This window comes from Trichoplusia ni, chromosome 2 (genome assembly GCF_003590095.1).
Source record: "Trichoplusia ni isolate ovarian cell line Hi5 chromosome 2, tn1, whole genome shotgun sequence".
Taxonomy (NCBI): Eukaryota; Metazoa; Arthropoda; class Insecta; order Lepidoptera; family Noctuidae; genus Trichoplusia; species Trichoplusia ni.
In genome coordinates, this window is record NC_039479.1 from 524,061 (window position 1) to 545,331 (window position 21,271).

The 21,271-nt window shown below is 38.6% G+C and overlaps 4 protein-coding genes across 4 annotated transcripts; 2 read left to right on the top strand and 2 right to left on the bottom strand.

The window, feature by feature from the left end:
- The first annotated feature begins 48 nt into the window (after positions 1–48).
- LOC113502255 (3-ketoacyl-CoA thiolase, mitochondrial-like) lies at positions 49–3,280 on the top strand. Its single transcript, XM_026883747.1, has 8 exons — positions 49–221; positions 644–810; positions 893–1,024; positions 1,336–1,600; positions 1,694–1,869; positions 2,111–2,311; positions 2,666–2,820; positions 2,961–3,280. Exons 1-8 carry the CDS (start codon positions 194–196, stop codon positions 3,040–3,042), a joined length of 1,206 nt encoding a protein of 401 aa, XP_026739548.1. The 5' UTR covers positions 49–193; the 3' UTR covers positions 3,043–3,280.
- Positions 3,265–5,426, bottom strand: LOC113502261 (probable protein BRICK1-B). Its single transcript, XM_026883759.1, has 3 exons — positions 5,186–5,426; positions 4,525–4,607; positions 3,265–3,615 (listed from the first exon to the last, which is right to left on the bottom strand). Exons 1-3 carry the CDS (start codon positions 5,304–5,306, stop codon positions 3,589–3,591), a joined length of 231 nt encoding a protein of 76 aa, XP_026739560.1. The 5' UTR covers positions 5,307–5,426; the 3' UTR covers positions 3,265–3,588.
- A 96-nt stretch (positions 5,427–5,522) lies between these two features.
- Positions 5,523–16,508, top strand: LOC113502243 (focadhesin). Its single transcript, XM_026883736.1, has 19 exons — positions 5,523–6,180; positions 6,400–6,603; positions 6,863–7,022; positions 7,382–7,524; positions 8,061–8,212; positions 8,570–9,132; positions 9,501–9,605; positions 9,995–10,116; positions 10,619–10,822; positions 11,247–11,439; positions 11,637–11,730; positions 12,218–12,423; positions 13,136–13,378; positions 13,889–14,167; positions 14,448–14,653; positions 14,991–15,110; positions 15,414–15,606; positions 15,990–16,117; positions 16,458–16,508. Exons 1-19 carry the CDS (start codon positions 5,900–5,902, stop codon positions 16,495–16,497), a joined length of 3,636 nt encoding a protein of 1,211 aa, XP_026739537.1. The 5' UTR covers positions 5,523–5,899; the 3' UTR covers positions 16,498–16,508.
- A 442-nt stretch (positions 16,509–16,950) lies between these two features.
- LOC113502269 (uncharacterized protein C1orf43 homolog) lies at positions 16,951–20,182 on the bottom strand. The gene is made up of 5 exons (XM_026883769.1): positions 19,737–20,182; positions 19,185–19,338; positions 18,626–18,845; positions 18,068–18,236; positions 16,951–17,580 (listed from the first exon to the last, which is right to left on the bottom strand). The coding sequence occupies exons 1-5, from the start codon at positions 19,893–19,895 to the stop codon at positions 17,476–17,478; spliced, it is 807 nt and encodes a 268-aa protein (XP_026739570.1). The 5' UTR covers positions 19,896–20,182; the 3' UTR covers positions 16,951–17,475.
- Positions 20,183–21,271: the final 1,089 nt, after the last annotated feature.

The following is a 21,271-nucleotide window of genomic DNA, read 5'->3' on the forward strand; positions in this document are numbered from 1 at the left end:
TCGTTTTTACAGAAACATACTTATTTATCTTAGTCTTTAAAAATACGTAGATATCGTTAAATTCCATAAACACGTAATATCGTTGTATCAACAAGCTTATGTACTGATAACAAACATCTACCAACTATTTAGTGTACCAAAACAAGTTTTAAATAACGCTCGTTTCAATTTCATACATTGTTATTGCTTATTTATGAAATCCAAAATGGCGGCTACTAAAGGTTAGTTTCTTTTGTAATCGTGTTATCTCTTTGGCAGGAATTATCAGATTGATAAATTGTTATCGATAGCTCGATGTTGTCGATATAAATATGCAAGGTATCTGATAGGTACTGAGCTACTTATTTTAAGATTAAATTATCTTCTAAGGGGGCCTAGGTTATCATTTTACTGTTATTCCTTTTTGATATAGGTTGATACCCAAGGGATTTCACAGAGGTATTTCGTAAAAAGATTCTATTACTGCCTTATTATTTGAAGAGTGAGGCATATAATAATTTGAGGTTATTATTAAATAAATTACAATAAAATTCATAGTAATTATGACAGAAACCAATCATGTAATGAAGATATGTAGATGATAACCGTTCTCTGCTACGAGTTATTGAAATATTTATTTAAACTAGAGACTTCCTTGTTTCAGCCATATTCATAGTTGGCGCGAAAAGGACGCCATTTTGCAGTTATGGCGGACCACTACGAGAGTTGCCAGCTTCACATGTATTCGCAGCTGCAGCGAAGGAAGCTATACAATCTGCCAACTTAGATCCTGCTTTGATTGACAATACAGTCGTGGGAAACGTTAATTTTGTAGGTTCATATTTTATTTTATTGGTAATTTTATTCTCTCTTACTCACTCTCGTGATCTTTATGCACTCTCATCATTTACAGTTGAGTCAATGTGATGGAGGCAAGACGCCGCGTTACTGTGGTATATATTCGGGGGTGCCTCTCGTGAGCCCAGCGTTGGGCGTCAGTAAGGCTTATGGTACTGGGCTGCAAGCTATAATCAATAGTGCATTGGTAAGAAAATATGCTTTTAACAAGTTAGTTTATAGGGAACAATACTAAACATGTGTACCTAACAGTTGCGAATCATTCTATAGGACAAAGCATCCTAAATTACAAAATTTTCTATTGACCATATAAACGATAAAATTTTTGAAGGACCAGCTCGATTTTTGTGAACGCAGAACTTTTTCTGCAGTGGTCTTTGAAGTTATCCAGACTATCCGGCTTTGAAGGGATCCAGTTATCCGGCTTTGGGTACTTCACCGGACTTATGAAGCAATATCTACCTACCTACTAAGTCATATAATTATGTTCCTTTTCAGGATATTATAATAGGAAATTCAAAGATCACTCTAACTGGTGGAACAGACCTCATGTCTTCATTACCAATGCTAGTCAGAAATGTACGCTTCGGAACTGCTTTAGGCACATCCTATAAGCTAGAAGACCATATACAGAAGCTGCAGCCAGATAGTTACACTGGGAAAACCCTGCAAGCCATGGCCGAAGATTTAGCAAAGAGGTTTGGGGTAACAAGAAAGGATGTCGATGAATTTGCTGTTCAAAGTCATTTGAAGTGGAGAAAAGGTAATTTTTAGAAACGTTTTGAATGCCAGTATAGGCTATCATGAAAGTATTCTTCTTTTACGTAATTTACGACTTTAAAAATGTCTGTAACAGCTCAAGATTCAAAAGCATTTGACGAGGAGGTAGTCACGGTAACAGCAAGCATAAAGAAAAAGCAAGTTGTTGTCACCACCGATGAGCTCCCACAGCCGGCAATAACGTCTGAAGATCTCAACAAGATACCAGCGTTGTTAGAAGATGGAGACGTCATCACTTCTGGAAACAGTGCAGTAAGTCACAAATTCTAACTGAAGGAAAAAACAGAATTTAACAGAACACCCGAGTAGAGATTTTTGAGCTTGTGTTTAGCACTCCTCACTCAAGGATACAAGGCGGACATTAATTATATACTTAAATAAATAAAATGAAACTAGGGGGCGGAATTCAACTAACTTAAAATATTGTGTTTTTACTCTACGAGCACGATAATTATAAAGCTCGCCATCTATAACTATACTCCTGACATTTCAGGTCCCAGCCGATGGAGCAGCGGCGCTTATCATCACAGATGAGGACTCGATAAGGAACCACAACCTGCAACCATTAGCCAGGATAGCAGGCTGGTCCTGCGTAGGAGTAGACCCACTAGACGACGGTATAGCAGGAATTCACGCCATCAGAAGGCTGCTAGAAGAACAGAAGTTGTCCTTGGACGACGTGGACTTATTTGAAGTAAGTCTGGTTCCTACTAGATTTCGAATATATAGACGCACTAGCTGTTGCCAAAACAAATCGGAAATGATCCTACAGGTACATACAATCGGGATAAACACTATCCTATGTTAATCTAAGGTATAAACTATCTGTGTACCAAGTTTCGTCTAAAATTGAAATTAAATTAAAATTTTGCGTGCAAGAGGAACTTACATCCATATATTCATAAATATAAACTATCGCGTTTCTAATATTATTTGCATGATTTTCAAAATAAAAGATTTATTCAGGGCCCAGATATTAAACAAGTTCCTAAACTGTTACTTGGTGGGTAGTTGGAGATAACATTTTAAATTAATGTGAATCTTCCAGATTAATGAAAACTTCGCGTCCCAAGCGCTGATAGCCAGTAAGGAGTTGAAACTTGACCTCAATAAGGTTAACGTAAGCGGCGGAGCGCTGGCAATGGGAGACCCAGTCTCCGCGACTGGCGCGAGGCTGGTAACACATCTCGTTCATGAACTTCGGTAAGATACATACGACAAAATATCTGAACAATATCAGGGATCATAGTACTGACGGTTTCTTTTAAACTTCTGGACAATTATTCACGTGGTACGTAAACGAATCTGACTGAACAAAACATATTTTTAATTTCCTTTTTCAGTCGACGAAATTTGAAACGAGGAATCGCAGCTTCAAATTGCGGAGGTGGTCAAGGAATAGCTGTATTGTTGGAGAAAATGTAAAGCTACAATTAAAAGATTACATAAATGTACAAATTACATCACCAAACGACGGGTCTGAATGGACGGAAGGGAGTTTAGTACTGTTTTGTAGTACCTTTGTGAATAATGTAATAATACGTCGATAATGTATGACTTTCTATACTGAAAATAATGTGTTAATCGCTGACTTACTTACGCTTCATGAGGACGGCAATATTAGAATATAAAAATGTAAAACAAAAATATGTTTCAATAATATATTTACGCAGTCACATTACATTTTCAAATTTATCAGCTAAAAACTGCGTACACGGCAGTGTCTTATATTTGCGCTTATACATTGTAATGGCGACCAATGTTTCACAATGATTGAGTAAAGGATGCGACCGAATTACATGATACGACTACAGTTTATTATTTAAATTAATTTATATATAAAATTGTATACTTAAGAATAATTTATAAACTATACCTATCTCTATAACAAGCATTAAAAAATGGAAATTAAAATTAATACAATCTCGTTAAAAAAGGTTTAATACTCTGTGATTGACTATGGTATTCAGGTTATGTCAGTGTTTCACCTTTAGTTACCTGTAAAGAATAAAAAACAGTAAAATAACTGAAAATCGAGTTTTTTTTACATTTACATAAAAAGCAGAAACTAAAGACTAACCTAGATTACATTACATTAAGTTAATACTTTTTTGAATAATAATTTATTTGTCATTGTATATTTTTATTATCATCAGATCCAAAATTCCAGTCCCAACTAGATCCTACAGTAAAATTTTGACTAGATTATTCTATGTTAAATATATTTTATTAAACTCTGAGATAAAAATTATAGGTCTTTTTAATATCGAATTTAAAAACGAAAATGCAAATAAAAATAAATAATACAACTAATTAGCTTAATTCCTTACTATTTTACTAATTCTAAAGTTCTACTGGTTTTGTTCCATCCACAATTTTCAGGTCCTGGGTTTGAATCCCAGGCTGGCATTTCTGTAGAAATTTTGTTTTGTTCAATTTGAGTTAGTAGAATCCAATATTAAAGTTAAAATACTACTTATTTTAAAAATATGTGCAATATTTTTTTTCCACTGAGTGTCATACCCAGATTATAAAGAGAAGTTTTCCTAATATACATCACTGAAAGCAATCTTAGAGTAGAATTCTTGTTCAACTGAAGTTCTATAGAAACTGAATTTGCAACAACAACTTTAAGTCCTGTGGAGTGAAGGATGGCTGAAACAGGGTGCTGTGCTATGTTCATCTTGACATAAAAATGTGGTACTGTTGTCTAATTTGAATTGAAGTTTTCTTTTTAATGTCTTTGTCACTTCATATAACTTTACGGTAACTGAGACAATCTTGCAAAAAAAAGAGACTTTAAATTAAGTGATACAATGGTGTTAATGATTCTGCCCCACAGGAATACTTTAGGCTTTTTGTCCAATAAAGGCTAAAACTAGGACAAAACAAATAATAGGTACTTACGCAAGCTTCCAGATAATCAATCTTCCTTTCCAGAGATGTTAGTTTCTCATTCAGTGTGGCAAGACGGGATCGACACGACATGTCTGTAAGAATAGGAATTGACAATTAATTTATTTAAGGAATAGTTTTTTCAGAGTGGAAAAATGGAAGGATGGCCTTTGTCCTTATAACGCTGGTTGAGCAAAGACACGCAGGATTATTAAAGACTGAAATAAAAAACATTTCAGAAAACTTTTTGTTGACTTATGTTGATGAAATCAGGAGTACTCAAACAAAAGGAACAAGGCTCATATTGCCGATACCCTGCTGTAGGTACAAAAAAACTGCCAGTGATGGTGCTGATGAATGCATGGGAAGGAGGATTGAACAAAAATTCTACAGAACAGCTCTATTGTTAGTATTATTGTATAAACAATAACTAGCCATTCATTATTATTCTGTCCATAATTGAAATTAGAAAATGCATATCCATAGGATACAGGAACAATATTGACATAAGGATCCTATCGCAAGTAACATGAAAAACAGGATACGATTGTGTGGCAAAAACTTTACAAAAAGGTGTCAGAATAATCTCATGTTGTTTTACACAAATTTAATTGTACCTACATAGAACCTCCTCGATCCTGAACATAATAATATTAATTAATTAATTACTCACCAAATGAATTCAGGAAATCTGTGATTTTCTTTATACTGCCAGTTATAACTTCAATGTATTCCCTGTTTGCCCAATCCTGTTGGATTTGTTTCTGTATTGTCTCTTTAGGCGGCGTCGACATTTTGGCTTATGTTGTTATTTAAAATACTGATTTGATAACGTTTCAAATTGTTTTATTTGTAATGCAAATCTCCGCAAGCTGAGGCACCGTCGGACCAAGGACCAAGCCTACACTTTGACAGAAATATGTTATGATATTTTTAACATACGATCACACAATTAAACTGTGAAACTCGAATGATACGCTATAAATTAAAACGATGGTACGCTGGAACGCAATAAACTTTGACAAAAGAAGTGATGCTGTGTTGCCAAGGCACAAAGATATTTCGCATCAAGGAAGTCTCCTTAATTGAATGTTTCAATAACAGCTACGCATAATTGTAGAAAGTCGGTGATTTCAATTTATTATGCAATTTATTTTAAGTCCTAACTGCCTTCCCTTGCGGGTTATTTGTTATATTTCACAGTAGACGTAGTAAGACCAGTTAGCGAAAATATTAAAAGAGAAGCTGGCAGTACTGTTGGTCAATTGTCAAAATAGTGTCATCGTCAAACAAAATCAATCGCTGTCAGCTCCAGCTGTTTCGCCATCGCCGGTGAAAAGTACAACTTTGTAGAATAGATTAGTTTTAATAAGTCAAATAAGACGAAATGGACGAGATTGAATATAAATTAAATACTAATAATAGCGTTCTTATCGTTAATGCCATTGACAAGTTAATATCTACGATTAAATCGAAATACAAACCAATTGAACGTCAAAGATTTGTTAACGAAAATGAAGAGTTGAAGTTTTTGAGAGAGAAATGTTCGTCGAAGGAGGCCAGAGTGAGCCTGACGGCGTGTCAGGGTCTGCTGGCGCTGGTGGAGCTCGGGGTGCTGGAGATAGCGCACACTATGTCCACAGTCGTCACCTTATTACCGAGTGCACAGTAAGCTGTTTTATTATACATAATATAGTTGCAATATAAATGAAACTATGCGTATTGTAATTTTGCTTACGTTATAACCGGTTTATATTTTAATATTCTATTAGAGCTTCCTAGTCTTCCTTCACAAAAAATAACATCATACAACTAACTCCACACAAAAATCCGAAATCCACTAAATTTAATAGATTCATTAATATCCATAATGATTTATCGTTACAGCAACTACTCAGCAATAATATCAACAATGGCTGGTCTCCTGATCCTGGACCTGAAGGCCCGCCTGGTGCCTGGTCAGCAGTACAAGTGCCAATTCTCTCTGAAGTCACCGCAGCATCCATTCATCACTGTCCTGGAGAAGAACAAGGATGCGGAGGATGATGTACTGGTCCAGATGCATGCATTGTGTACTCATCCAGATTATACGTAAGGATATTTATTTTACTTTAAAGTGCTGTATGAAATGTTACAAATTACCATAAATTTATAATAAAAAAAAGTAACTCAGCAAAATTAGATGAATGATGACTAAACTACTGACTACTTAAATTTGCAGTGGCCCTAAAATAACCAAGACTTTTAAATAAAATGCTTCAAACCATAAAATAAACCAATTCTTTAATCTACTTCTCTCTGTAGATGGCAAAATGATCCTTATCACAACCACATGGTGTTTAATTTCCAGTGTGTCATCAAATAGTCTAGAACTGCTCCGGCCAGTGTTCCTCTGGCTGACCTGCCACCCTCAGCGCAACTGCAGCATAAGACCCTGGCAGCTCCTGCTCAGTCTCCCACAGACAACTGCCCAGTCTTCTCTCCTCTTAGCCTGTTTGAGCTGTCAACAGGTATGTATAATAATAAGGCACAGATTAGCTCAGCAATGGGAAAATAATGAAAAATGACATATTAAAATAAGACAGTGGTTCCATGTAGCCCTGAATAGAGAATTGTGGAATGATTTTGGGGAGGTCTTTGCCCAGCAGTGCTTATTAACCGAAAGTTAAAGCTACTAATTAATTATGTTACTTATTGTGTTAAAATTGTTCACCCGTTTAGTTTCAAAAGCAATCATGCATTGACGCGGTGGCGGTGTCATTGAAACTATATTGTATTGTGATTGTACCTATAAATACAATTTTATTTTGGTTGTTGTCCTCTTTTGGTTTTATCCAAATTCCAGTAATAAAAATGGTTTTTTTTTTAGATCTACAGCCCTGAGTCGATCGACCGCTCCCTGTCCGCGTACAGCGCGGTGGCGGAGGCGGCCGTGTACCAGCAGCAGCGCGACCGCGTGCTCGCGCTGCTGCCCGCACTCGCGCGTCTGGCCGCCCAGCTCACTCACATGCAGTTAGTATATGCTACCTGTTATATATAGTAGAATGGATAGGGAATGGACAGGTTAGGCCCCTAGGGTCGATGCATATTGGCAAAGTACAGCGCTGGGTTGTTATAATGGCACTCGAAAAGAGACTTTAAAGCTAGCCAAATATAATTCATTATTGTTTGAAAAAGTCAGGATTGAAGATACGCGCGTTTTAGTTATTTTTCGTTGTACAGTGCAAATATATTCAAGCAATAACAATAACGAGTAGGGAATAAAACCCATAAGCCCGTCAGGTATAATATTGTTAACTTTTACATTAATATCCAAAAAAAGGAGTCAATCAAGAACTTTTGTGACATAACAACTTGTTAAAATTTGTGTGCCATAATGCGGAAGTCCTATTCCCTTGCAGAATCTTTGATTTGGGTAAAAGAAAAAATGTCTAATGGTCAATAAAGTCAATGCCATCATCCCCCTTACAGAAAGAATTGGTGCAAACACTCTTATTATGGTATAAAATACTCTCATAATATGTATAAAGCTGCACATTTCCCGCCAGACGCGACCCTCGCTCCTGCTACAACCTGATCGAGCGCTGCTTCGCTCTGGACGCGCCGGAGTTGCGCGCGGTGGCCGGCATCACGCTCATGCTGCTCGCCGAGAACCTCACAGACACGTCCGCACTCTACCTGCACGAGCTGTTCAACTTGTGTGAGTATTCATAAGATACAAGTCACGTAATATTTATACAATGCTATAATACTAATGAAATCTAAAAAAGTATCTACTCATATGCAATCAATCAGTTTTTTAGTTGTTACTGCCCATTTTTGGGCAAAATAAAAATGTCACCTAGCTGATTGGCTTCAAGGTCTATTAAACCACTGCTTGTCATAGACTTTACGGCCTACTACGAAAGCTCATGAGCAAAGTCAGATGCAATAAGTATTTGCTATTGTACACAGATACAGCGTACAGCTTTGACAAAAAAAGACTAGACTCGTTGTGTGTATAGTAAACATACGTATTTGTATCAATAGCGACATAAAATGTGCATTCTCTCCACAGGTTTAAATATAATCAGCAAATACGAATACTCCGCAATCTCCCTCAACGTTTTCGTCGCTCTCTCACTCCAATGGCTGAACCTCCCGTCCTACCTCACGGCGGCAGCATTAAAAGTAGCTTCCAAAATCCTGGACACGTACCAGGACAACTACAAAGACGACGCGCGCCTCCACACACCTAACTTGAAAGCAAACAAGACATTCCAAGCTCTGCTATTCACAGACAGCCATCTGTCAATAGTCTTCAAACTAAACCAAAACTGGGAACGAATGAGGGACAGTCCAGACAAAATAAAGACCTGGCTGGATTCCTTATCAACAGTAAACGAAGAGGTCAAGTTAGAATTGCTACCATTCCTTCTCGGCATGATTTTGGAGAAGAAGGAGCCCTGGTATGACGAAATAGTTGTGAAAGTGATTAAAATTGTGGTGGACTTGGTTAATTATAAGAAGGAGGTGTCAGTGCAACTGTTGCCGATCTTAGTGTATAAGATAGCTAGTGATAAGTGTCCGAGTGTTAAACTGGAGTGCCTGAGGGCGCTGCCGTTGATGGCGAAGACTAAGGTAAGAGAGAATCATCAAGTAATTGTGATAGGGGTTGTGTACAACCCGTACTTGTTTTACTTTATATAGACGAAACTGTCGTTCAATTAAACGTCAGTTACAAGATAACTATAGTTGTAATATGTACAACGCGAATTTGACAGGAAAGATACAATCAGCAGCTTCAGTCCATTTTTTATGTTGTTTTTCACAAGTTATTAAACAAAAAAGACGCGATTCTCAATTATTCCTAGTCCATAAATATCGATCTACTCAGCCTTTCGCGGTCCACTGCTGGACATAGGCCTTCTCCAAGTTATAACTCACGAATGGATGGATTTACATCTAAGACGATTTCGTTTCGTAACTTAGGATATATTTTCTTACAGGAAAATGTGCCAACCATAGTATCAGTTCTGAACAAGTTGAAAGCCAACAAGGGAGCGCCGACATCCTTCCTCATCATGTTGTACACCACTTTAGCGGAAACTCAAGTAAGTAACGAACGCTATCCCAATTGAAATATATTGGAATTGTAATTAAAAATATTTTTTGTTTTGTTTTTCGAATTCACATAATATGGACCCAGAATGCAACCCTGATGTACACCATCCTCAAATATAAAGTAACATGACTTAAAAATATTTTAAATTATTCTGTAGATTCCAAACTTTTGCAAGGATTCCTTATGCCAGGATAGATTATGACAAATTTTATAGAAATCCAATGTTTTTGCAGAATTACAATGATAAACAGTGAACCAAAGGTTTTTTTTTTAAATCATTACAGATTTCTTTAATTTTATTATTAATTTAGTGCCTGTCGAATGAGCAATAATTACAATGTTCCAAAAAAGATATTAGATCCTAATCCTTTATCCCAGGTTCGCTGTTTCCCGTACCTACAAGAAATGTTAGTGGACTCTGGTGTTGGCAAGCCAGACGAATTGAAGTGGGAGCTGGACATTGCTAAAGCAGTCGCTGTTAACAGGATCTGTGAGATTCGGTGAGTTGTATACCGTAGCATAGTAATAGTTTCATAGGTTTCTTAGTGCAATATTCATTTTACGAGATATTGCAGAACAGATGGAAGGAATAAATCTTGAAGATCTACAGTGGTGATAAAAGGAGAAAAATCGATTTATTTTTTGTCAGATTACATTTTTTGCTATTACGTGAGACACTATTTTATTGAAATGAAATGAAATCATTTATTCATTTTAAGTAGTATACAATATCACTTTTACATGTCTTTTTTTGAGTTTGGAGTCCACATTTCCTATCTGACTAACCTGAAAAAAATGTCGAAAAAAACTCAGGGGTCACTCAGAGTCTTATTGAAAAGCAAACAGTTTGTGATCTACATTGATAGTTCGACATAAAAATCAGTTTGGAATAAAATAATCTTTGTTGCCTCAATGTCTTTTGGCTTGTGATAACCCTTGGTCGTATACTCTTGGAATAAACTAATCTTTGTTGCCTGAACGTCTTGTGGTGTTGTGGCCCAGCCCCACGAGCCACGGCCTGGAGCTGGTGTCGGTGATCTCGGGGCTGCTGAACCGCTGCGGCGAGCGCTCGGGCGCGGCGGCCACGGCGCAGTGCGTGCGCAGCCTGGCGCGGCTGTGGCGCGGCGCCGCGCTGCAGCCGCACTCCACGTGGGCCGCGCTGCAGCCCAAGCTGGCGCGCGACAACCGACACGCTGTGCAGATCAGGTCACTTACCGCTATCACTTGCAATATCAACCTTAAGCGCGCTCCACACTCGTGGCGTGAAACTCCATGAATTCACAGGAAGAATCGCGCTCGAGTGTTGAGCGCGCTTTAGTTTGACTAGTCCTTTTTAATTGCGTATTTAATTTCTATGACTCGCCTTCTGTGAGTAAAATGGGTCGAGGATATAGTAAAGGTCTGGATGAGGCTGGCACAGGACCGTAGAAATTGGCACGAGAAAGGGGAGACCTATGCCATTCTCTAAAGATCCATGATGAATCAATTGTAATCCATCTAATCAAAAACTCTAGGGTCTCCTTCAGATATAAAAAAATAATTATAAAAAATGATGCCTGATGGATGCCTGGAATATTTTTAAACGATGGAAAATCTAAACCTAAACGATTTCTTACACTCCCTTACCCAGTATCTGTAAGCTTCTGAGCGAGGTTCCATCACTCCGCGTAGCGACACCAGAATACGACAAGCTGGTCTCCGAGAGTGTCCGCAAGCTGTGGGGCTACATAGCCGAAGGGAACAGGCCCGAGCTGGTGGAGGCTGCCTGCGATGCCCTCGCTACTTACAAGATCGATGATTATAAACTGAAGGATGTTCCTGAGGTAAGTCAAAGTGACATTGCATAATTAAGAACTTCTTCTTTTCTTTTTTGCCATCCAAAATAATGAAGATGGTTTTTCTTCCAGCTGTTGGACCCTTTTTCAACGTTTCATGATCAGATTTTCTGTATTAGAGTTTTATGTCCATTCCGGGTGTTGCCAATTTTTCATGCATTTTTATTTTATTATTTTTATTTCAGATTTACAGGAAGACTGTAAAACTACCGGCATCGTTTTGCAAAACACCAGCAGATGCCGCCAGAAAACCTGAGGATGTGCTTGACTATGTTCCATGTAAGTTTTTCTAGGGTTCTTATAAATTTAATTTAGCATTTCGATATTAGCCTCAAAATTAAGCTAATTTTAGCTTAGAGCTAGAGTGAGCTCCTGTCGCGGATTCGATGCCATGTGTGATTCACGAATGCTCGTCTTGAGACCGGATGTCTTTGTACATGTGACTTGAATGTTTGTTTGTTTGAACCCACCACGATACATTTATTAGAGCCCCAATACACGGGCCGCTCGAACAGTAGCCCAGTGATCAACATACACGGACGCTCTGGCAGTCAGAGTCAACAGTAGCTGCCATTTATAACCGCCCGAAGCAGTTGCAACTGCTTGAGCGGTTCGTGTATTGCGAATGACTATTTTGTATTGAAACTGCAGATGAAGCAACGGCGACCGTTTAAAGATGCTGGCACTGTCTGCTCGAAGCAGTCCGTGTATGGCGGCTCTTAGTGTGAGAGTAGTTTTCAAACAGAACCATAAAACAAAATTTTAGGCGAAATCTGGCCAGAAGTGTTCAAATACACGAACCAGAGCGCGTTGCCGGGCGTGCAGCGGCTGGCGGCGCGCCTGGCGGAGCGCGAGCTGCGCGCGCTGCGCAGCGGGGCCTACCTGCACGCGCCGGCCGCCGAGCCCGCCGGCCTCGCGCGGCTGCAGCCCGCCAGCGTCCTCAGGGGGCTCGTGGACTGCTTCAGGAGGCAGGTCGGTTGTAAAATAAATATATGTTACCACTTGTTCCTTTTCAGGCAACTAAGGCCCATAAAAAGACGATACATGAGTACAAAAAAATACTTTTAAATTAATACAAAATATTATCACAATAAATACTTTTAATAATACTATTATATTTAACAGCACCGTAGAAATGGGCACGAGAAAGGGGAGGCCTATGCCCAAGAGTAGGAGGATAAAGGTTGTGGATGATAATAATATTTAACAATTTAATATTAGTAACACTTTAAAATGAAATATTTAATTTAGGTTGTATGTTTAGATTACTGGTAGCATAATTAATCTGTGCCGTCTGTAATAGCTTACAGTGGAATTGCGTGCCGTAAGTTAAACCACCAAAATCTTAATAGCCATAAATTATGCTTTTTTGGTTATCCGCGATGAAAAACTTATTTTGCAACTTTCAGTATGTGATCTGAGCTAACTTGAAAGAAAGAAAGCTTACTTCTCAATGACCTTTGTTTTTTAAACCTCGGTCTCTGCTCCAGATCAAATATCAACTACTTACATAAACGATTTTAAGCAAAATACCTTTTAATTACTAATTAAAAAAAACTATTTCCTAAAACTTGCATACCTTAGCAATGTATAATATAGTCGTTTAAAAGAAAAAAATATCCTAAAACACTACAACCCTCTACTTCCAGATCAACAACTAACCTTACCAATATTGTTCCAACAGGCAACAAGTCCATCCTACGAGTACCCGGACATAGTCCTGCTGTCCATCCTGGGCACCCTGAGCTCGGAGTACCCGAAGCCGCTGCCGCCGTTCGAGCTGAGCTTCCTCGCGGAGGTCCTGGCGCGCGGCGCGGCGTGGCGGCGCGCCGGCGTCACGCTGGCGGCGCGCCAGGCGCAGGTGGCCGCCTCCGCCAGGCGCCTCGTGGACGACTATCTGCAGGGGGTCACGGCGGGGACTGCTGAGGTAAATTAAATAAATATGTCTGGACGACAATATAGGGATAGTATTTCATTTCATAAATATATAATATGAATTGCTGATGAATTCCTTAGTCTCGCTAAAACTTGAGCGCATCTGCACCGATTTGACTATCCTTAGCTGTCTAGGGAGGGTGTAAACGGTGAGAAAACATGGAAAAATTACGTAAACGGCAAAAAAATATTAACAAATTACAATACTTTCCTATACCTACTTTTCTGTAAAACTTTTGACATATTTTAAAGGCTGTCATAGTTTTGAATATACATAAAAAGAAGTCTGATGTTCAGGATCTAGTACTTCGTGGTTGAAACCGGGAAATAGCTAGTATTCCACAAATATTTAGAAGTAATTTGTGCAGTGAACTTAATCTATCTGATGTGATTTAACAGATCCGAGACACATTTCTTATAATTCATGCTAAGCAATATCTAAAGAAAAACTTAACAATATTTTTAAAATATACTTATTAATAACCTATTTTCTATTCTCAAGGAATCAGACATCGCCCTAATGTTTGAGATCCTACCTATACTATGTCGGAGTATGCCGCCCAACTCACTGCGGGCGCCTCTCGAGCGATGCCTCGCCGACTCCTTCGGGACCATCGTGAACATCAAGGCCAAGCCCAAGGGCACCGAGCAGTACCTGTTCGTTACACAGATGGAGAGGATCAGACAGTGCCTCGAATGTGATAAGATACACGATGCTAATAGAACGCTACTGTCGCAGATTGTGGAGAATTACTTCTCAATGATTAATGATGATAATGTGGTAAGTAATTACGTATACAAACTATAATATTTCGACGTATTTAATCTTTGTGACACAAAAAAAACACTGTACTCTTGTTTTCGACTAAAATAAAAGATAATGCTTTAAAAGTTTAATATTGGAGCTGGCACCAAAAACTGTAGCCAGATCACGCAAAATATTCAAAGTAATCTAACAATTGGCAATTACTCTTTTCTTTCTTAAACCTTGCTACTTATCTTCACCAATTCAAAAACCAACTTTTTTATAACCTTTCATATTTTGGTTGTCCATATCCCAGGCGTGGCCAACATTCGTGCAGACCTGCTGCAGTTTATCCAGTAAGCACATAGAGCGCATGTCTTCGCCGAGCAGCTGGTGGGAGGTGTCCAGCGTGTTGCTACGTAAGGCCACGGCTGTGCGATGTGCAAAGACTAAACTGCATGACTGTGATACTGCGCTCAACTGGTTGAATGAGATCATTGATGCACAGGCTACGCAGATAACGTAAGAATATTTTACGAAACTTTTTATAAAACTTCAGACACCAAACAAGGTTCATAAACACTTAGATTTACAAGATATGGCAATAAAATACAATAAATTAATTTTGGAGCTATCAAACGATCTTAACACTAAATATATATAGGTTCCTGAATTATGACGGCAGCACCCTCGGTTTTGGCTAACCGTGCTTTGGTTTTAAACCAACAACTCGGACGTTAAGAACCTAAAAAATTCCCTAACTAAGACTCATAATATCACTCTTCACTCTAGCCACAATATTTATAATTATTGAGTATCATTACTTTAATATTTATTTGAATTGCTATCTACTTTACAGTGAGCAGGACTTCTCATTACGCTGCATGCTACCAGCGCTGAAGGCGGCCAAACCTGACGCACCCGCCACTAAGGAGTGGCTCCTACAGCTCATGGGCCGGACACAGGTCGCGTTCAACGAGTAAGTGACAATATCTGTGGTCAGCACAACAGTTTGTGCAATGCACATACAGACAAAATTGGTTGGCTATTGAAAAATACTATGATAGGCATTCATTTTATACTTAATACCAATAGAAAAGCAGAAAAAAGCAGGCAACTAAGTAGCACTTTAAAACGTTAGGATTACACTGGATATGATTGAATCACCTACTTTGCATTGCTCCCTAAGATTTTTGGATGTGTACTACAAAATCTGTAATAGTTATCATCATATTAACATCCATACTAGGCTTAATTCTCCATAATTCCTTTTCTTTTATAGAACCGAAGACAAATCAGCCAAGCTGTACTTGTGCGACGTGTTCATGCTGTGTGTGATAGTGTTCAGCGGTCTATGGGCGCTGGAGATTGAGGCGGAGCAGGCGGCGAGCAGTCGGTCCGCGAGACATGCCATGTTACCTGCCGCGGCCGCTGTGCTCGTGCGCAGGGAGGCTTGGAAGGACTGTGCACTGCAGGTACTGTGAAATGTGCAATGTGCAGAACACTTTGGTGCTTATTTAATGTTGCAACGGTTTACTCACGCATATTTATCGGACTCCGGAAGGGTCCCAAACTAGTCGGGCAATCTCGATAAATACGCGTAAAAAATGAATCACTTTTGTCCTTATTGATTACCTGAGTAATTTGAAGACTTATTGAGCATAATATTATATTCGAAGTATTAAAGTATGACCTAAACCATAAATTGAATACAGCTGTCTATTAAAATTAAAGTAGATTCATCGGATATGAGATTAATGTTCACATAAAATCTTTCTGTTTTTGCAAACATTATTCGTGCCAATATCAAAATACATTAATTTTCTAAAAATAATACTATGTTTCTTTTCTTCTACAGATCTTAGAGTGGCTGAGTCACACCCGCAGCGTGGCGGCGGACGCGAGCACCGCGGCCAGCTGCCAGCGCGCGCTGCTGGCCGCGCGACACGCGCCGCACTTCGCCACGCACAGGATATGGACCAGGCTGTGAGGCGCTCAACACCTACTTGTTCATTTATAGTCATTGGCTCAACATTCTGGATATAATTGCACTCGTGGATCACTCAAACGCAGGGATCGAACCCGCGATACGTCACGCATACTGGATTTGACCAACTCTGAAAACTTGGAGTTCTCCATTTTAATTACTAAGACTCCGCTTAACTCCGGGAAGCTAAAAACATAAAAAAAGAAATAGACACGTGTCAAACCGTGTCTACTATTGTCAACATATAGGTCCTCTGTGATATTGGTGATCAATTAATTAGGTTTACTAGTTAGTAATGTCTGTTGCACCAATATAAAAATACTTTTTGTTTTGTTTCAGGGAAAGCCATTTCGGTCGAGACATTATTATTGATGAATAATTTAACAATTTATATATTTGTTTTATTTGACAAGTGACCACTCACCTATTAACCACATAACTGACATTGTTCCTTGTATGCCATTGTCTATGATATTATTGCCAATAAAATAAATGTACTATAAAAATAGCCCAGTTTATGGTAAAGCAAGAGAAATAAAATGACTGAAATCATGACTGTTTCTCAATGTATATTTCTCATCTAGTCTTGTAAAAATGTTGAACTGAATTAATATGTTATATTAATAATATGTATAGGTATATTAACTATATCAATGTGTATTGAATGACTTATAAAAAAATAAAATTGTCTACATTTTTTTTGTAGTTTTGTTTTTATTTTAATTTGAATATTCCAATATATTTTTAATACAAATAAATAAGTTATTTACAATCCTAGGTTTATTGATGTAATTTTAATGGCAATTTGCTAATGATTTAAAACTACAAAATAGAGCTAAACTCCTTCAGACTTCATTATCAAATGAATTTATTGTAAAGAGGATTTATTTGTATTTAAATTGAATAGATTACACATGTGTGAACACATACAAATCCTTATTAGTCAATACATACATGACTTGATCATTGCTTTATGAAGATATCAACTTCAATAATCACCATCATACTAATAAACATTTCATACAGTACTACTTGCTTTGGCTTTAGATATTTATACTTATTTCCAATACATAATTCACTATACCAGTTTCAATAATCACCACTCTACTTATAACCATTAGCATTTACTATTAAGTAAAATTGATAATCACCAGTCAACTTTCTGTTCCTATATTTAACTCATTCTACTAACCATCATTAACTAACTTAGTTCAGCACTGAATGCCCTCATGTACTCACACAGTCACTAGACTACAAACGCTCACTTCACTGATCACCGCCTCACTAATCACCAGACTGCTTATGCAACGTTCACCCCGCTAGAGCGTCTGCGCGGGGTGTCTGTCTGCAGCCGCGCTCACACGGCCGTCTCGTCCGCCGGCGCCTTCACTAGGGGCTCCGTAGGGCTCTTCACGGGAATGCGGATCACTTCGTCTTCTAATTTTGAGTCTATCGGCATATTCTGTAAAATAGGAGAATTAGTTTTATATTACTAAACTTTTTTAGTTGTAGTTATCTGAAGCGTTAGATATTTAGTTAGTTGGAGTACGGCTATCACGCCATATTAAATTAAAATAAAGGCGGTTTGTAAGCCTGGGTATGTTAATACTTTTTGTCAAGAAATCGCAAAAATCCTTATTTCCTTCGCCCCTTGGGAAGGCGGAGAGGTGTACCTGTCTCTTACCAGCTAAAACCACTGAAGTGTTTTGCCCTCCCCTTTTACTAGGGACCACAGGAGCGCGATCAAAACTACTGCAAAAACGCTAAAACCTTGCTCAAAATGTAGACTATCTTTTTGCAACGATAAGTGACATTCGCAAGTGCGAAACCGCGACTATAATGTATTATTCCTGACATAGCATATGAGTTTCATATTCCAATATTTTTATTCCTCTAGTATTCATAGTGAGTGTTCTCTGTCCCCTGGTTGTCAGTAGTGTGGTATGTACCTCGAGCGCGGTGTAGTGCTTGTGCAGCGCGGCGGGCAGCTTGTTGTGGCGCGGCAGCGCGGGCAGCGCGGGGCGCAGGCGGGCCGCGTCCAGCAGGCGCGCGCGCCGCACCGGGGACCCGCGCCCCGCCGGGACCACGCACGTGCCCACGCTGGCCAGCAGCCGCGCGCTAACACACACATGATGCAAGCTTTCATGATGGCAGCGCGATAAAGGTTCAAGTATTCAAACAGAAATTCGTGATCAAGGAATCCCAGACATGATTAGCGAGGTTTAGTATATTCCAATCACATGCACAATGTTAGTCTCACTCATTCATAATGATGACATTTTGGTATGATGAAACTAGAGGCACAGCCCAACTAGTTTAAAACCCAACTGGAGTCCACAATCATGGACTGACAGGGCAGCGGGGTCGCAAGTATATGTAATGTTTCAAAATAATGAGCTCAGTAAACTTTTGGATTTTGATGAATTAAGCAACTTGCCAAGTTAAAGCTCTCTCATCCACAACCATATTAATTTTTACAAAATCAAACTTCATAGCAATAAACTTACGCATCCAACAGCTTAAGCAGCAATCTGCTGTATGCTGTGTATTCGTCTTCCCCAAACTCGCCGGGATGGTGTCTGGCGAACTCGTAGGTGTCACAGAATTGATGCACTAGCTTCTGACCCCTGCCGTCCAGGGGCGCGGCGAGAGACGAGAGAAGGAAAGCCCGCAGTGACTCGCGTGGGTGACGCCGGAGACCAGGGTCTTGACGGGCTATTTCTTCCTCTAGAAAAATAATTTGGTTCAAACTTAAGTTTAACTTTCCTCCACTAGTTCTAAAAAAAACAATGGAATGTCTCCACATATCATCTAGATTTGTAGAATAAAAGGAGCTTTCATAGTTCTATTATTTAAGGAGTCAAATGAAACGATTTAAATCAATCACAACCAAGCTACAGTATAAAATATTTTCAGAATGTCAATGCAACTTTTTTGCATGAATACAAAAGCAGAAGAATGCAAGCAGTTCTGTTGCCTCCATTGTACTTCAAAAGAATTGATAGGATATACCTGCTTTAAAAACATCTACAAGTAAAGGAATATAATTGACTAAAGAAATCTCACCTAAAGTCTTAACATCATCCACGGCTCGGAACCGATAGTGGTATGGCTGCTGGGGCTCCAAGATATAGTGTGATGGCTCCATGCTCAGCAGCCGTGGCTCGTGCATGATCCGAGGAACAGCCTCTATGCGACGCTCTATCTCTTTCTTGAGGCACTGCAAAGAGATGGATAGATTTGTTAGTATTGTAATATTAGCGGAATGTAAGTCTCAATGTCTCGAATGAGATGGCGGGATGAGCTGGAGGCATACCACAAGAAATGGATAGCTAAAACAATGGACTGGACAGAGTGGATAAATTCTAAGGGAGGCTTTTTGAGGACAGTAACGGCTGAAGAAAAATATCTCACAGGCACTTTTAATTCAAACAGATGGAAGAATATCTTATTGCTACATCTCACAACTGAATAGCATATAGAAAAAAGTCCTGAAAGTAAAAACAAAACAACATCAAGAAAAATACTGATAAGAAATCACTACCTAGATATCTTTGACATCAGATATAATATTAATCATATTACGTATAGGTAATACATTTAACAAGTTAAACTTACTTTTTTCGCATCCGTACCGATGGGAACGTGTGGCCCTCTTCGAGACCGAAGGGCAAACCTTGTAATTTGTCTCTTAGCAAATATGAACAGAATTACGAAAGTCAACACCCCACCACTAATTATGAATATTATGTTCAATATACTTGTTAGGTCCTGCATTGTTACTATATTTAGTAAAGAACTTGAAACGAGATTACTTCAAGCCATAATATTTGTAGTCAAACCTACACAGAATACGACATTCTGTAGAATGCAACTACAATACAAAGCTCAAGCTAGCTATATGCAAAGCCGAATATGCGAAAACATCGTTGTATGGAATCAATAACAAAGTAAATGTTTTATAACTTTGCTTTTATTATATAGTGTAAGGCAAAAACAATGATTCGCTGTGATATTTGTCAATCCATGCTTGACAATACAGCAAGTGTCAGAACAGTGTTGACGTTGGAAATATCGTTCGGAATCAATGGAATACTTATTAGTATTCGTTTTATCTTACTCGAATACTTATTATAATAGTTATTCGTTAGCATATTTCCAGACGAAACTTCGACGAAATAAAAGTTTAAAAGCGTTACTTATAATTTAATGTTAAACCTAGTATATGAAGTACTCGTATACAGAGGCACTAGAACGGTAATATAGAAATGATTTAAGTTTTTTGTGATTTAAACCTGATCTGCCGGTAGCTCATTACCAGCGCTGTTGTATTGTATTATGCGTTGTAATGTAATTAACTAAACTGCCATAGGTCTATAGTAAACATTAATTACTCTATCATTCGCATGTATATATGGTTGTACATTGTACAATTTGAATACGATTGTTTATCGACACTCAACACTGAGTAGGTACCGTTTTTTGGATAGTGTAAAGTGATAAGTACCCAGTGTAGTCTTTGTTACACAATAACAGTGTGTTACACAGCCTGACGACCATAGCTGAATGAACTACGAATTGCCTAATTACGGTACTTTGGTTGTTAAATAGTAAAACCTTTAGATTATAAGTATTATTTAAAGGTATAGGAATGCAGAGTATACAAGACACCATAGTATGTAAAACATAAAGCCACCGAGTACTTTAACCCGATCAGGTATCTGCTGTCATACCTAGAAATGCTTATTATTTATTCATCGTTTATCATACGCTGTCGCGTACACAAAACGAACATAAATTCCTTCATCATGATTCTTTCTATTGAGGAGTTGGGCGCGGCACGAATGTCTTTGGCGGGAAACGCGGCTCGCATACTAATTCAAAAATGGCGGCGACGTGCGATGACCAATAGACGTTGTTCAATTATGGAAAACGAATGTCGATTGTCAATCGACTGCCCACTGTGGCTACAATGGGTTTCTTTACAAATTTGGTGTCGTTATGTTCCATGCGATGCAATTTCGATTCAGTCCACATGGTTGCATTACTTAAATAGGCGCGCTCATAGAAATATTGTTTTCCTTTCATCGTAATGAGTAATGGAAATAATCGTGATTGTCTGCTTGATAGCTAAAATTAACCTGAATAAGGGG

Excerpts from the sequence above, each read along its gene's own strand:
- LOC113502269 (XM_026883769.1), bottom strand. The coding sequence starts at position 19,895 with ATGCAGGACCTAACAAGTATATTGAACATAATATTCATAATTAGTGGT. Across the intron at positions 18,846-19,184 it reads GGATGATGTTAAGACTTTAG|AGGAAGAAATAGCCCGTCAA; the intron begins GTGAGATTTCTT and ends TTATTTTTCTAG. Across the intron at positions 17,581-18,067 it reads AGCACTACACCGCGCTCGAG|AATATGCCGATAGACTCAAA; the intron begins GTACATACCACA and ends CCTATTTTACAG.
- LOC113502261 (XM_026883759.1), bottom strand. The coding sequence starts at position 5,306 with ATGTCGACGCCGCCTAAAGAGACAATACAGAAACAAATCCAACAGGAT. Across the intron at positions 4,608-5,185 it reads AGATTTCCTGAATTCATTTG|ACATGTCGTGTCGATCCCGT; the intron begins GTGAGTAATTAA and ends CTATTCTTACAG. Across the intron at positions 3,616-4,524 it reads TTGATTATCTGGAAGCTTGC|GTAACTAAAGGTGAAACACT; the intron begins GTAAGTACCTAT and ends TATTCTTTACAG.
- LOC113502243 (XM_026883736.1), top strand. The coding sequence starts at position 5,900 with ATGGACGAGATTGAATATAAATTAAATACTAATAATAGCGTTCTTATC. Across the intron at positions 6,604-6,862 it reads TGTACTCATCCAGATTATAC|TGTGTCATCAAATAGTCTAG; the intron begins GTAAGGATATTT and ends TTTAATTTCCAG. Across the intron at positions 14,654-14,990 it reads GCACAGGCTACGCAGATAAC|TGAGCAGGACTTCTCATTAC; the intron begins GTAAGAATATTT and ends TCTACTTTACAG.
- LOC113502255 (XM_026883747.1), top strand. The coding sequence starts at position 194 with ATGAAATCCAAAATGGCGGCTACTAAAG. Across the intron at positions 1,025-1,335 it reads CTATAATCAATAGTGCATTG|GATATTATAATAGGAAATTC; the intron begins GTAAGAAAATAT and ends GTTCCTTTTCAG. Across the intron at positions 1,870-2,110 it reads TCACTTCTGGAAACAGTGCA|GTCCCAGCCGATGGAGCAGC; the intron begins GTAAGTCACAAA and ends CTGACATTTCAG.